Raw genomic sequence first — 14,935 nt, 5'->3', positions numbered from 1 at the left:
ATGCTCTTACAAATACTTCTTGTATGTTCTTGTATGTAGTCTAGAGAATGCGTTTTTCTGCCCTGCTGGAGTGGAGACTCTAGGCCAAGTTTGAACAAGCACAGATTTAATGCTTATACAGAGAATGCCTGCAGACAAATACCAGCTGAGTAGCTCAAAGGTATTGGTCATTCTCCAGTGTGGCAATACAGGAGAAAAAAAATCCAAGAAACTATCAACAGAATTGAGACACACAAAATGCTGCTTTTCTCCAATGATGTAAAGATTTAAGAAGGACGAAGATCAGCTACTAATTGATTTGCCCAAAGAAGCCATGGGATTGTATAGGGAGACAGCCTTAATACTACAACAGGAAGATTTTTGGAGCAGTCAGAGGAGTATAGTTTCATAACTGGACTCTCCAAGAGCAGTGGCATTTGAGATAGATGTGTGGTTTATCAATGAGAAAGAAATACAACAGGATAGTTTGGGTAAGTAACAGTTAGAAAAATCACCTTCCTCCCTGCCACTCCAAGACAGACACCTGCAATACTTCTGCAGGAACAAAGAATAGTGCACATACCACTTTTGGCCTGAAAGGAGGGTCTACCTCCCTTTTCTCCAGAGCTGCCCAGTTGATGGTTTTGAAGAACGAATGGTCTCTGATGTTCCCAGTGACCCCCAGTCGTCTTGTTGGATCCCTTTCAAATAGCTGCAAAACAAGATACTCAGTTAAGCTTTTACATCTACTCAAAAGGTTGGTGGCACTAGAAGAAATTATGGGTATGCTGCTAAACAGAACAAAAAATAGTTGCTCGCAGTAGCCCAACCACTGGTATTAAGTAAATTCACTTTGCTTTCCACTTTTAAAAATTTGCTTCCCGATAAACAGCGTCTTTGACAAGCCTAGCTATTTCTGCCAGAGTCCATCCCTAAGGCAAATACGGTACCTCGATCCCATGAACGATGAGCAGTCCTACCTTTTCTAATATGTCTTTTGATTCCTTGGTAATCCAGCGTGGGTAATGAGGTGTGTCCACTCGGATCGACTCGAACAACTCATCTTCATCATCCCCGTGGAAAGGAGATTGTCCAATAAGCATCTCGTAGAGCAAGACACCAAACGACCACCAGTCCACGGAGAACGTGTACCTCAAGCCTTGCAGGATCTTTTTCCGCAGAAGGAGAGGAGCAGAGCAAGAAAGACAGGTAATCACTAAAAGGCAGCTTCCCCATGATGGATACAGTTCAGCCTTTTCAAAAACCTGGTAATACTGTATGTCATACATGCCAGAAAAAAGGTTATTTTATGAGGCTATAACTAAGATTTTTAGGAGAATGAAAAAAAAAATCCACCTCCCTGGCATGGTTGTTGACACTGATGTACATCTGCAGTTTTACTCTTGGCTGTTGTTTTGCAGATGCAGACAAATCAAACACTTTGCTGTCATTGACAGATTTTGTGTCTTTTCTTTAATTACCCTGTATTTGGAAATGATCTTTCTCTAGTTTCTTTACAAGATGATAAAGCAAGGAAAGGGGAAGGGGAGGAAGTAGTGATGAAAGCGAGTTAGTAGCAAACAGACTTTGGTGATATTTAGAACCTGACCGACTTATTTGGACTATTTTGCAAGCCATATGTTTTTAAAAACAACTCTGAGCACAAGGACTTTAATTCAATGAGAGTCTCCTTACAAGCTGATTTCTGTTTTGGCTGCTGACAGCAACACGTGCCTGTTCTTTGTGAAGTACTAATATATTCATTGTGAGGGAGCCCCTTGTGTACACCAAGTGCAAAGGCAGAAGGGAAGATTAATTTTTGAAACACTGAAACTTTCATCATTTCAAAAACACGTTTTTAAAGCTTGCTGTAAATACTGTAGACATAGCATGCTTACAAATATTAAGTACCTTCTACAGAGACCACAGGCATTTAATGTTTTCACATGTTAATTATGCTTCTTTAAATCTACGGACTATTAGTCTACAAAGGAAGATTAACAACAGCTGCTGCTCTAACATCAGTGTATTAAATCTGCCCCCCAGCAGCACATGGCAGCGTCATACTGACCTCGGGAGCAATGTAGTCCGGGGTGCCGCAGAAAGTGCTCGCCTTGTTCTCGCCGACGACGTTTTCTTTGCACATTCCAAAATCAGCTATTTTGATGTGGCCTTCTTTATCGAGCATCACGTTGTCCAGTTTTAGGTCTCTACAAAAAGTGCAAAAAAAACCCCCACCCTGCCTAAAACTTGTTTTGAGAACAAGTGAATATTTTTTTTTCAGATGCATGCAGCTTCTTATTAAAATTAAAGTGAACCTTCCTGCACCATATAAAGGCTTTTTGAGAAAATAATTGTCAATCAACACAATATAGACAAAATTATTACCTTGCATTTTGCGAGGGTAAGAATTCTCTCTCTTGTCGAAGTAACTACAGAGGCTCAGCTACAGCGGGTAGCCTTATAACCTGCAGCATTTTCTTTCAAGTCTAGCAGGGCGCCCAGGGCTGCTGCTGTCCCCGGAACGAGGCACGGGTTAATGTTTGCTGCGCTGCCTGATGCAAATCAAGGCAGCCCTGCTGGCGTCCAAGCGCTTTTGGCACGAGAGGGAATGTTCCGAGCCCGCCCGGCTTTAGTGCTCGCTCCTGGTTACGGCACTGGGGAGCTCCGGGCTTGCAGCTGCAGCGCAGGGGTCTGTGAAGTGCCCTATTCATGCCTCTTTTTTTTTTTTTCAGAATAATACTCCTCCGTCAAGTTAGAGCATTTTAATGACGTTTTCCAAAAGCTACATTCCCTCCCTTTCACTGCGACGCATTTTTTTTGGTCCATCTGGCTGCTGAAGCACATACCAAGGAGAGCAGGCTGAAGAGAAACTCCACAGCCCGTCTGCTTACCAAGAAAAACTTGAATAGAGCAGACAATTTTACATGAGAACAGTACAGTCTTTTCTCCTTGGTAACTTGAGCTTCCGGTATCAGCCAGGCAGATTGCCAAGTAGGTGAGGTGCTGCGCGGCCCAAGGCTCCCCGGGCTAACGCAGCACACCAGTAATCCTCCCTCTCCATTTGGACATCTGCTGCTCTTCACCTGAGCAAGCTGCATATATTCCTGAGACAGGCACATGCCTTGTAACTCACTCAAATGGCAGCTAGAACAAGTTCTAAAGTACATTTCCATTATGCTAATACCTGCAAAGCCGTTGCTCCGTTTCCTTTATACGGTGATGTTTGTATGAATCCGAGGGATTCGTTTCTGTGCAAAGTCTACCTACGGTCAGTTTGGGCGATTACGGCAGCAAACTTCCATTATTCTGGTTGCCAAGGGGGTGGGGGAAATATATAGATTCATCTCAAGCATGTTAATGCCTTTGGAATAACATCAAATCTCTAACAGAAAGCTGTTACTTGTTAAGTTAATCAGTAATTCTGAGATATACCCAGCGTTATGAGAATTCATAGGTCCCCGTGGGAACTAAGAGGTACTCACCTATAAATAATGCCTTTGCTGTGAAGAAACTGTAACCCGCATAAAATCTCAGCTCCATAAAACCTGAAAAAAAGATCAACACATCTTTTAAACTGGCTTGCTCAGTTAAAACAAACATAGTCCGTGCAGCTGGCCAAAAGACCTGTCGTAAGTTTGTCTTTATGGAGTGAGAAGTGTTGTGCGTATCTTTAAATACTAGGAAAAAGATCAACCCCATATTTAATAGTACACCTGTGTTTGTACAGCTTGCTGCACTGAATGTCGCAGTCTGCAAATTAATCTCTTTGCCACACATCTGTGATATCTAATGCCAAGCATTAGAGGGGTCAGCAGCTGCCTTAATGTTTCATTTCACTTCCATTCGAGAGCAGTGTTCCTTTTCTACTCTTGAATAGTCTAGGTATGTGTTTGCAGAGCGCTATATGCACATGCCTTTTGGAAAGACAGCTATCAGGAGCTCAGTACTCACGAGATAGACAGTGCTTTAGAGGGGACAGGGCATTAATGGCTGAGTTAGAAACAGGCCTCAACTATCTTCTTCTGCAGCTGCCCAGTTGTAGTAGGCAGCCTAAAGTAGCCTTGCTTCAGGGGCATTCTCCCCCAAAAGGAGGTGATAATCCAGAGCATACGAGGGAGGACACTAAAGGAATGCTTTTCCCTCCACCTGAAATGCATTAAAAGATTTTCTTTTAAACAAATACAAAACTATTTCCATTTCTGTATAGCGGATAAACCTGAATGTTGACCCAAAACTTCAAAAATACGTGCTGAGGATGCAAGGGGATGCTGTATCAAGGTAAGGCAGAGTGGCTTTGTCCAGATTCTTGCTGGACAGTGGGAATGGAGCTAGTCCTGACCTGTAACTATTCATTCACTATTTATTTCAGATTCCTTGATCTAATCCAATCCCCTTATCTTTTCTAGTCTGTTTATAGAAAATCACTGGTGCTCACGAGTGCATCCTGTATCCTACACTGTTACCTTTAACATCTTGCCTACTCAATAGTTTTAATTAAAACTTTCATGCTTCTGCATTAGGGAGGAAGAAAATACTGTCATAAAACTAGCAAAATACTATATATATATATATATGTATATATAATATATATATCATCATACATATATTTTTATATATAGATACATAATAATACACGCTACATCTTCAGCTCCAATGATTTCTAAAGTCATAGGTAACTGGGGCAAAATTACACCTGCTAAAAATCAAGTACTTTCCCACTGAATAGATACCTTTTTCTTACTTTATTAGTATCTTGTGAGAAGTCCAGGTTCCGGCTTTTCTGCATTATCATACCAAATTAACAGCAGTAGTAAATAATATAGGGATTTTTTTTCCATACTGTTTTCTTAGGAATTTAATTATTTCCTCAATAATGAAATATTCAGCAATAATCAATAATGAATATCCTAAAGGGCACTGAAGGCAGTACCTTGTGCTTTTCATTGCTGGTCATGCTGTGGTTTACCAGGCATCCCTAGGTATTTAAACCACTAAGTATATGGAGGTGTACAGCCAAGTAAATTAAGACCTAACCCCATCCAAACCCACGCCTAGAAGTACACTTAGAATCGCCAGCCACTGAAACTCGAGTGGAAGATCGCAGGTAAGGGGTGTAGAGTTAGCAGCAGCAGACCCACAAAGATGATGCATGTTCAGGCACAGGGGGGTGGAAGGGTTTGAGACTTACGTTGCTCTGTAGAGATCAAAACGCCCCTTGTCCTGTATGTGGAACATCAGGTCTCCCCCATTCAGGAACTCCATCACAAAGAACAGATGATCCTGTTTGGAAAATCAGCAGAATGAGAAAATTACTGACGTTACTGCAACCACAACGTGGAATATATGAAGCGGTGATGTGGCTATCAGGAACCAAGCAGTCTTCTCCCTCCTCTGCAGAGATATTTCCCCGTTACATACACATCCACAAGTGTACGAAATTGCTACAGATTTGAGTATCCTGGTCTTATACTGTAAGGCTAAATATCTCACCTTGTATTCTCTGGACTTCTAACTTAATATACATTTAAGTAAACTCGCTGACTCCTACTTGTGACAATCTTTACCCTCACCAAGAATTAGTCTAAGGTCAAGGATTTAAGTTCAGTTGCCTCCTACTCTAGGTTGCATAGATACTGTGCTGTTCTTATCAGCCTGTATCAGGGTAGCACTCGTATTTACTTTCCACAAAGCCTCTGGACTATTTCAGAGTGCAAGAGAAGAAAATTTACTACTTTGATCACTAAGTTATTTTCACTTGACTGCAGGTAACAGCATCCACAGAAGGGCTAAATCTGTTGTGGTGGTGTCGTTTATTTTTCCTCCTCCCTACCTTTGTCTGAAACGTGCAGTAAAGGTGCGTGAGAAATGGATTCTCCCATGCAAGTGCAAGGACCCGCTTCTCCACCATGGTGCATTCGACGTCGTCGTCAATGAGCACCACATCCTTCTTCAGTGCTTTGACAGCAAAGAACTCGTTCTTCCCTTTCAGCTCCGCCAGCAGAACCTGCCAAGGACCAACGACGACATGAGAGCGCGTGCAGGAAAGACCGACCGTGTCGCTGATGGCAGCAGGAGGAGCCGGAGGTGGCTACAGCAGATGGCCGTGGCAACAAGTGGAATGACTTACGTGGGAAAGGTGGGTGAGATTTGTGAAGGTGAGGGTGCTGGGTGTAGAGTAGAGCCGTGCCGCCCTTGGGCACGCACGAAGTCAGTCCCCGGAGAGGGGAAGGCCGCGCCGCCGCGGGACCGCAGCCTGACGTGGCCGCGCTTGCGCAGAGCACACGAGCACGGGGCGTCCGCCCCTCGCGCTGTGGGGCGATTCCTCTGCTCGGTAAATGATCGAAAGCTGTTGTGCGTTACGTATCGCTTCCGAGTTCAGAGGAGACGCAGTGAGGTATTTCTAATGCCTTTGTCAAAGGTGGCTCTAGTCTGTTCTCTTAAAAGTTATCAGCCCAAACGGCCACAACCGGGACCTTTCTGGGCAATGAAAACAGCCCGTAACGTTGCAGAGATGGAGCAAGGCAGCCACCTTAAGCTCTGGGAGTTCGTTACGTACCTTTCCAAAACTTCCTTTCCCTAGTACTTTATGGAAGACAAAGCTGTCGATGTTGAATTTTCTCCGGCTTGCAATCCGTGACGCTGCCTTGGCTGTGTTCCCCTCCCAGAGCTTGTCGTACTCGCTGTTATCTGCTAAGCCAAACAGGGAGTTCAGAGTTCAATGTATACAAAAATGTTGCATGACTCAGATCCTCTGTTTGGAGTTAAGTACTGACATGCCGGTTCAGGGCAACTGCTGCTGGGATTCTGGCAAATCCCATCAGGAGAGGCAAAGCGGGTGTTTTACAGCAAAACTTTAAATTAATGGTGCTAATCCAAGGTGCACTTGGAGTTGTTGAGTTTGAGCCTGTGATTTTTTCCGATGCTGGGTTTAAGCAAGACTTACAATAGGAATTAAAAAATCAAAAGCCCTAACTTTTCCCAGTGACTGAGATACAGAGCATAGTATGGAGAAAAGGATACTTCGCTTAGGCCTGCTTTAAAACAAATCGTTTATCGTCTGTTAATCAGAGCAGACCAGTCCGTCAGCCTAAGCAGGGAGGCCGTGAAAGATCTGGTTTATGCCCGCTGCTGGCCCACGATTCCAGCTGAGAAGCGTGAATATGCTGGTTAATCCTGATTATATCCTAAAATTACTATTTTTTTCATTTTAATCTCAGCTGCCTAGGATCTGCTGGGTCGTCCGCGTGGCCCTGTGATGGTGGTTGTGCTGCCTGGTAGCTGCAGTAACCCCGGGAGGAATCTCAGTGGCTGTGCCCTTAATATTCAGCCAAACTATCTTTGCAAACCTACCCTGTTTGCAAACTGCCCTGTTCTGGCAAGCCAGACAAGGTATGATAAGTAATATCAAAAGTCATTTTCTTATTGAACATTTAAACAGAACTAGCTCAACAATTAAGATTGGTATTACTCCAAAAACACCAGTTATCTCTTTCTCAATGTAGAGATTTCTATGTGGTATAAAGTGACTTTTACATTGCCCCCCCCCCCTTTTTTTTTTGCTAGCAGTTATTAAAATAAGGTTTATACAATGCAGCAATTCTCTAGCAATAACAACAAAAAATGCAAAATTTTATATTGAGTGTAAATAATAATGATTCCATGTGGTACTGAAAATGTTCTGGCTATGAAATCTCAAGTAGTGTTTTTGGCTAGTTAAATTCTAACATTGATAGCATTTGTCATTGCACAGGGATTTCTGATATTTTGTGAGCAAATAAAGGTAGTTAATAATGTGTGTGGCAGATTTCAGTTCCCAGGAGGGGGAGAGGTGTGTTGTACTTGGATTAGCCAGGTTTTCTCCAGCTCCATCCTGGGGAACTGCGCTGCAATGAGCAAAGCAAGCATTCGCGCAAAGGCAGATGTGCTCCTGGAGTAAAGTTACGTAAGCATTGTGTGTGGCCAGGAGACTGCGAAAAAGAAATATATGCTTATATTTTTAAACAGCCCTTATTGTTTAAAAAAATTTTCCTAACATAAGGCAAGAATGAATAATTACTTACGTTGTCAGTTTGTGTAGTCTGGTAGGTAAACGGCTGAAAGAATAATGCAACTTTTCTCACCTGTTGCATCTCCTCCTGGACCTCTAGGTTTCTTATCAAAATCTTGATAAATACCAACACTTTCTACAGATCCAGATTCAGATCTTCGGGTAGATTTCTGAGGAGGAGGGAAGCACTTGATATTATATTTGCACTATTAGTTCAGAAATATTCATTATAACACTAGTTGTTAAATATAACATGATGGCAGTGTAATTCTTCATTAGCAACTCAGATTACAGCTCTTCTTTTGTCCAGAAGTTTGGTTCACAGACTGTTTAAGCCACACTACATAGCTTCAGATAACCCAACTGCTTTGCTTTCTACTCTTCAAGAAAGTACATGACTAAATTTTCTCAACAGTCTTGAAAAGAATTTACACTGTGGGAAATCTTCCCTCTCGGGCATGTGTTTATTTGTTGGCCCGGGAGATGGGAACCGCAGTCATACTAGACGCACTGAAGTCGCACATTCTTGGTCTTCAGCACATGCAAACAGCTTTTATTTATGGAAGATCCCTGGTATCAGGTTGCAGTAAGGAGAAGACTGAAAACAGCGAGGGCTGTCATGCCAACCTCTTCCACTACACTGAAAAACTCAGCGTCTGGTGAAAGCCTAGGAGAGCTAAGCTTAGAGGAAATACTCTCAGCTTGCGTGATACATTTTCTTGTTGTTTATTTCAGAGCTTGTGACTTATTTCAGAGCTTCTGACTCTTTGCATGTCAGAAGTCCATAGCAGTCTGTGCACGAGAGACCAGCCACGCTGCAGCAGGGGACAAATAACGTGAGCCAGGGGCCAGCGTGAATTCCAGGGGGGTTTCCTAGGCGTATATCTCAGGCTAATAAAAATTGAAAATAGCTGGTATGCTTCCCTGTTTTTTTTTTTAATCTCAGCATTCAAGGTGAATGCAAAGTTGAAGCATGGAAAAACAGACTCTACGCTACCACTGTTTAAACACTATTCAAGAAAAGGGGAGAGAGTAACCTCGGCTTCATAAAGGAACGAAGCTGTATCTCAGGACAGCACCTCTGCTCCTTTTAAGAATTCTGTTGGGTTGGATTTTTTTCCCCTCAGTTTCAACTTTAGGTGATCAACATTTTTGTTAATCCTTTTATGAGTCAAATTAAGATGAGGAAGCCTTTGCATTTCCTCAGTTTCAAACTTCCATTCCAACAAAAGTGATACGGAAGAGATGAAGCAAAAAAACCAAACGTGCTCCGAGAGAACTATTTACATGACAAACAGCAGGACAGCGTACCTGGCTAACTTGATTTAAAGCTTCAGCTAGTAGCTTCTGGTTTATTCCACATAAGTTTGCCACCTTCTTTTGGCATTTATGATGTACATTCATTCCACATTCTAAAAAATAAAATTTAAGGACAGTTATATAAACACCATGAAAATATTGTCCAGTATTATGACAAAGAATGGCTGTTTTCTGTTCAGAAACCTTGTTATAGCCCCCGATTGGATGTGATTATTATTATTAAAATGGCAATTTTAATTCTAATGAAGGCTACAAAATCTGTTCAAAATGGAACGAACTCCAAGCAGCTTTAGTTTTTCCTCAAAAAAATCCATTATGCTAAAGATGATTAGCTTGTATTTGTACGGGAGAATTATAAAAATTAGGTATTTACAGCAACACTTGTAGACGCTGCCAAACTTCAGCTATTCCCATGCAAAACAGTTATTGCGATTACGCGCCGGGAAAAGAGCAAGGTTTGGGGGTACATGCACCATCCCTGCACGTTTCCCACCAGCGTGAGAAGCTCTTGCAAAAGCTTTTTAAACGAGGCATGGGTGAGCTGAGCGCTGTGCGGGGCAGATACGTAAATGCACGCTTGGGAGCGGCAGCCGCCGGCTCGCGGGGGGCAGCGGGGGCGAGGTCCTGCCCTACCTTCGCACTTGAGCCCCTGCTTGACGAGGCCCCAGAGCAGGCTGCCGCAGTGGTCGCAGAAGGTCGGGCTCATGTAGTTGTAAACTTTGAAGCGATGAGGCATGTCGATGTTGAAGCGCTCCTTCTGAAACTGAGAGCGACAGGGTTGAGCCGCCTTGGCCAGAGCGGGACCAGCTTCTTGGAGAAAATAGCTGCGATATTAGAAAGTGCCAATTTTTGTTTCCTGCCCTCCTCCCAGAATCCGTGCGCCATACATAGGTCCCTTGTCCAGAGGGGAAAGAAACAACCCATCATTACTATCCAACTCCTTGCAAGGGTTTTAACTGTTTTTTTTTTTTTTTCTCTTTTTCCCCCTTCCCTTAAAAGTTTCTTTCGGCACCCCTTATACACAGTCTTCAGGAGCGGACGGGAACCTGCCGGCCCAGCCACGCACCTCCCGGCCGCCCAGTTAACCTACCTGCGCTCTCTGTATTATAAACGTATCGGTCCATCGCTTACCATCGTGTCCCTGCTGTTGGCTGCGGTACCGGTACACCTCCCGATGATTTTATCGATACATTTCTTATGAATAGCAGCATTGCATTCTTCAAGACATGCACAAGAAAAAGAAAAAAAAGGGGGGGGATTCCTTCAGATGGTAAATATAGGGCATGAGGTGTTTGCATTTCAGAGAGAACAACGTGAAAAACACATTCCGTCATCCTAGACACACCAAAACCTTTTTTATCCCCCTCCCCCCCCAATCAGGATGATCATCTTTTTAAAACAGTTTCCTCCCATCTCTTACTATCATTATTGCTATTTCTAAACCAAATTGCCCACATTAGGCAATGCCATTACTACTTGGTGAGGCAGATAATAGTATGTTTTTGAGTTTTACCCTTTTATATCCACCCTACTGTACTGGGTAATGTACAGAGCTCAACCCTAAGTGCTGTTTAATTCAGCTGTAAACCCTAAGAATAATTGCTACCTTTTCAGAACAGCTTCCACAACTGTTCGGTGCTCTATTAACAAAACCTGCTGCCATGATAAAAGAGTGCAACTTCGTAGCTGCATTTTATGCTTACAAGAAGAAACACTAAGTCTAAACTTTGATACTAAGAAATTCAGATAAAATGGAGTGGAGCACAACTAGAGCACCTTGGGATGTCATGCAAAACTTATGTTTAACAGTCTCTTATATATGTATATGTATGTATAAATAAAATGGTGACCATGCACTGAGTCATACATATTTACAGAATTTTTTTTCTAACAGTGATTATTAGAACTATAGATTAGTGTAGAAAGTAGCACAAGAAACAGGTAAAAAGCAACTTACGCCTACATTTGTAGCCTTGCTTGTTGAGTCCCCTGGAGGGAGGGAGGGGAGAAAAAAAAAGATAAAGAAGGAACTCATTAACGCATGTGCTTATTGGACTGAAAAAATTTTTTTGAAGTTGTTTTTACCACGTCAGCCAATCAAGCCTTTATCTGTTGGTATGTTTATTCTAATTAATAAACTGAACTAAGTTCTGCTATACAGAATCGTTCAAAGAAAAGGCAGTACGTTCGGTTAGACCAACACGTTACGAGAACAAAACAAAAAAGCCTGAGCATTATTTTCTCAGATCCACGCAGAGGAAAGCAATAATCAGTCACACACACTTGTGAAAGTGTCGTTGCTGATTCCATACCAGATCTTTCTTTTGGCTCTAATTTTTGCCAATTTTTTCCGTGGCAAAAATGTTCAAGTTCTTTTAATGTGAAAGACATGACTATAGCTCTTGGGCAAGACAATACTACTAATAAATATATTTTTCCCATCTTGCACCACAAATGAAATTAAATGTTTTGTCTCAAAGTACCTGAAGCAAATTTTACAAATTTTTAGCCTTTGGGTGTGGAGGAAGCTTAGCATTTCCTTCTTACCATACAAAGTCCTTGCAGACAGAGCAAAAGGTAGGTTGTCCAAAGAAGGTAGCGATGAATTCGTGATTTTTGATGTAGTGGATTTTGGCTTGCTTGATAGCCCCTCTCCTGTTCATAGTTACTGTCCCCTCTTCTTCCCTCATTGACTGTTTGCAATCTGGGGGGATGGTGGGGAGAAAAGACGAGATAATTTTAAACGCTGAAATTATTAGGAAGATTAGCATTTGTTTTCCAAAAATGCTGCTTTTGTCTTTGTTTCAAACCCATTTGTTTTCCATCCGAGCCTTTCGGTCCAATCAGGGTGGCGTACAGGGATGCCCGAGTCCCTACAGCCTCCCTGCGTCGGGGTTTGCGAGCTCTTCACCCTACTGCTTATTCCTAGGGAGCCTTCGGCAGACGAAGCCGAGGAGGAGCAGGAAGCCTCCTGTAAATCGGAGTGCTGTCCCGCTAGAGGAACGACAACCGCAGTCGTGTCCGGACAGATTACGCGCTCCCGTGTAGCACGCGATTTCTGTGCAAGAGAAACAGCGTCTTACCGGAAGCAGGAGGGTCTGCAGCAGCCGCCTCTCCGCGCGGCCGCTGCGCGCGTCCTCCTGGACCACAGCTACAGAACGAACAACGGCGTGATGCCGGACCCTCCGAGCCATCGCTAGACCGTGGCCCCGTTCCCTTCCCACAGGAAGGTGGTAAAGACCAAGCTCCCAGGGTCATACGATTTCCAGCTAGGCATTCCCACCAGGCCATCTCGCCGCTGCTCCTGACGTCCGCCAGCGCGTCCCAGCCCTACTCCCCTCCCCTGCCAGGCCCCAGGAGCCCCCGTGAATTTACACATAGTATTAACCAAGAAAACACCGTTCTTGGGATCTGCACGCCGTCGGCATATACAGCCCTTTGATTACAGGATTAACTATTTCCGCCCATTTTCCGAGGAAGCGCGCGAGCAGCTCTTACAGAAGCGAGCCTCTTGCGTTGCCACCGTGCAGCCACAACTCACGCTACACAGTCTTACTCGCAGGCTTTGAAAATAATAGGAGTAAAAGATCACAGTGGAGATAAGCACTCTAAGATGCAAGTATCAAAAAAGCAATTTAACCCTAGGATACGTTTCTTCTGGGCACAGAGCTGCTGTTGGAGGACAGTCTTTCAGCGTCATCGGGGCTTTCCTTTTTATGCTGGTAGGAACAGACTTGTTTCCTTCACCAAGTCACCTTAACCGCAGTGCTCGAGCTTGCAGGAAAATCATCCGGGGCCTCTGTTTTTCTTACCGCTGCCCAGCTCGGGAAGCAACGGCCCAAGTCAGCTGAGACGTTAAGGCTCCGCCGCGCTTCCGCCCTCGCCCTCCGCTCCTCCAACGCCTCCGGCGGCCGCGCGCGCGCGAGGGGCGTCTGCGGACGCGCCATTTAACCAAAGCAAAGTAGGGAAAGATTTGCTGCTCCCCCCCCCCCCCCCCCCACGTGCATTCTCAGGGAATTCCCTGCGGAGGAGCAGCCGAAGGGCCAAAACCGCTCCCTAAACGTTGTGGGAAACTACGTGGTTAAGTGCGAGACTACCAGGATTCTCCAGGTGACTAGGATATGGCTTCTCCTCACACTGTAGCAATCTAATATTGCTGATATTGCCCGCAAAATTCCCAGAGAAAACTTCTAGCCACGGTAGGGGAAAGCGCGATACATCTTCGCTATTTGAAAAATACATTTGTCTGGCATCTGTTCTGAGGCGGTAGTTAAACGGGGCTGTATCGTCTGCAATTTGTACAAGGAAAGAAAAAAGGGGGAAAAAAAAAATCAATTCCCCTTAAGCATATGTTAACCGTGACGAATGCTCGAGCGCAGCAGAACTTCAGATCCCGCTGTGAGAACACAGCGTCTTCACCACGAGCTGCCTTCTTCAGGACCTTCGCCCAAACCAACCCACGTATCCAGGCACACGGTTGAAAACGTTTTCTCCCGCGTGCTCCGAAAGCGCGGAGAGGTCCGGCCAGCACCTGCGGGTCAAGCACGGTAAGCGAGTTCTCCACAAGGGCGGTATCCGCGCATTGCCCTGGGGGCTTAATTTCAGCGCCAGCCCTTTGGGATATTTCCATCCCTACGACCAACACCACCTTGTGCAACCGACAGCCCGGAGGACGTTTGCTGAGCTACCCCAAGCATTCTTGCTACAGCTGTGCCGCGCTCCAATAACCCCCAAAGTGACCCAACAGTCCCAAATTATCAATTACTAAAGCCCCAAACTCCTCCTCCGGTCTCATGCCGATGCCCGCACGGGCACGTCCGCGTGCAAACCGGAGAACCTTTCCCCTCCCGAGTACAGAAAGTCACAGCAAAACTAACCTCTAAAAATACATCGTCAAGTCAAAGATGTTTCTCGCAAGCGGACCCCGTCCAGGTTGCTGTGCTCGACGCAGCTCCTGCCAGCTCCCTGCCCAAGCAGACGCCTTTCGGAGAGCACCGCGCCTGCTTTCCCCAACACAAACCAACCCACACACCTACACGGGAAGATGGTTTCCATCAAACCCGTGCAATCGCATTTCTACATGCAGATGCAAGGTACCGCTGATTTCATATTAAATCTGCCACATTTGTAGAAATTTCTCAGCTAAATGATTAAGTCGACTGACTTGCCCACGTACAGCCATAAGGCCATGTTCTGGCTTTCCAATCCTTGTTGTATTTTACTGATCATGTGAAAACCCTCCGCCAACATGCCTCATCCACAGAGAAACTTGCTTCAAATCTTAATTTAGACCGGTGCAATACGCAGACTGTGCGAGCAGAGCAGCTGCAAATCTGTTACTTACCCCATTATTTTTCACCGGTGCCTCTGAAAAGTCTCCGCTCTCACGCTTGCTCCACGCTCATCTCAACGAGCACAGCCAAAACCGCCACTTTTATAACGCGTATGCACCCTCTGCTTCATACCCCTCTCCCAGAAGCCAGTTCACATGCAAACCATTTCCCTTCTGATGGCATCTAATAATGTTTTACGGAAAAAAAACCTCTCCAGAAGGCTGAAGACAGCAAAATGGCAATTCCGAATTCG

At 44.5% G+C, this 14,935-nt stretch overlaps 1 protein-coding gene across 4 annotated transcripts in view; it reads right to left on the bottom strand.

Annotated features, from left to right (window-relative positions):
• PRKCD (protein kinase C delta) overlaps nucleotides 1-14,935 on the bottom strand; it is a 56,137-nt gene that overhangs the window by 1,282 nt on the left and 39,920 nt on the right. For 3 of the 4 annotated variants that reach the window (XM_062585525.1, XM_062585526.1, XM_062585528.1), the window contains 13 exons: nucleotides 11,897-12,053; nucleotides 11,307-11,338; nucleotides 10,481-10,566; nucleotides 9,983-10,112; nucleotides 9,341-9,441; nucleotides 8,103-8,199; nucleotides 6,539-6,672; nucleotides 5,813-5,986; nucleotides 5,171-5,262; nucleotides 3,465-3,527; nucleotides 2,051-2,189; nucleotides 960-1,148; nucleotides 563-691 (listed from right to left, as the gene is read on the bottom strand). In XM_062585525.1, coding sequence (XP_062441509.1) covers nucleotides 563-691; nucleotides 960-1,148; nucleotides 2,051-2,189; nucleotides 3,465-3,527; nucleotides 5,171-5,262; nucleotides 5,813-5,986; nucleotides 6,539-6,672; nucleotides 8,103-8,199; nucleotides 9,341-9,441; nucleotides 9,983-10,112; nucleotides 10,481-10,566; nucleotides 11,307-11,338; nucleotides 11,897-12,053 — 1,523 coding nt within the window. The remainder of the gene's footprint in view (nucleotides 1-562; nucleotides 692-959; nucleotides 1,149-2,050; nucleotides 2,190-3,464; nucleotides 3,528-5,170; nucleotides 5,263-5,812; nucleotides 5,987-6,538; nucleotides 6,673-8,102; nucleotides 8,200-9,340; nucleotides 9,442-9,982; nucleotides 10,113-10,480; nucleotides 10,567-11,306; nucleotides 11,339-11,896; nucleotides 12,054-14,935) is intronic. The other variant, XM_062585527.1, reaches the window with a different exon arrangement.

Source organism: Rhea pennata, chromosome 12, assembly GCF_028389875.1.
Source record: "Rhea pennata isolate bPtePen1 chromosome 12, bPtePen1.pri, whole genome shotgun sequence".
NCBI lineage: Eukaryota > Metazoa > Chordata > Aves > Rheiformes > Rheidae > Rhea > Rhea pennata.
The sequence above is the reverse complement of the archived record's forward strand: the minus strand, read 5'-3'. Positions and strand labels throughout refer to the sequence as shown.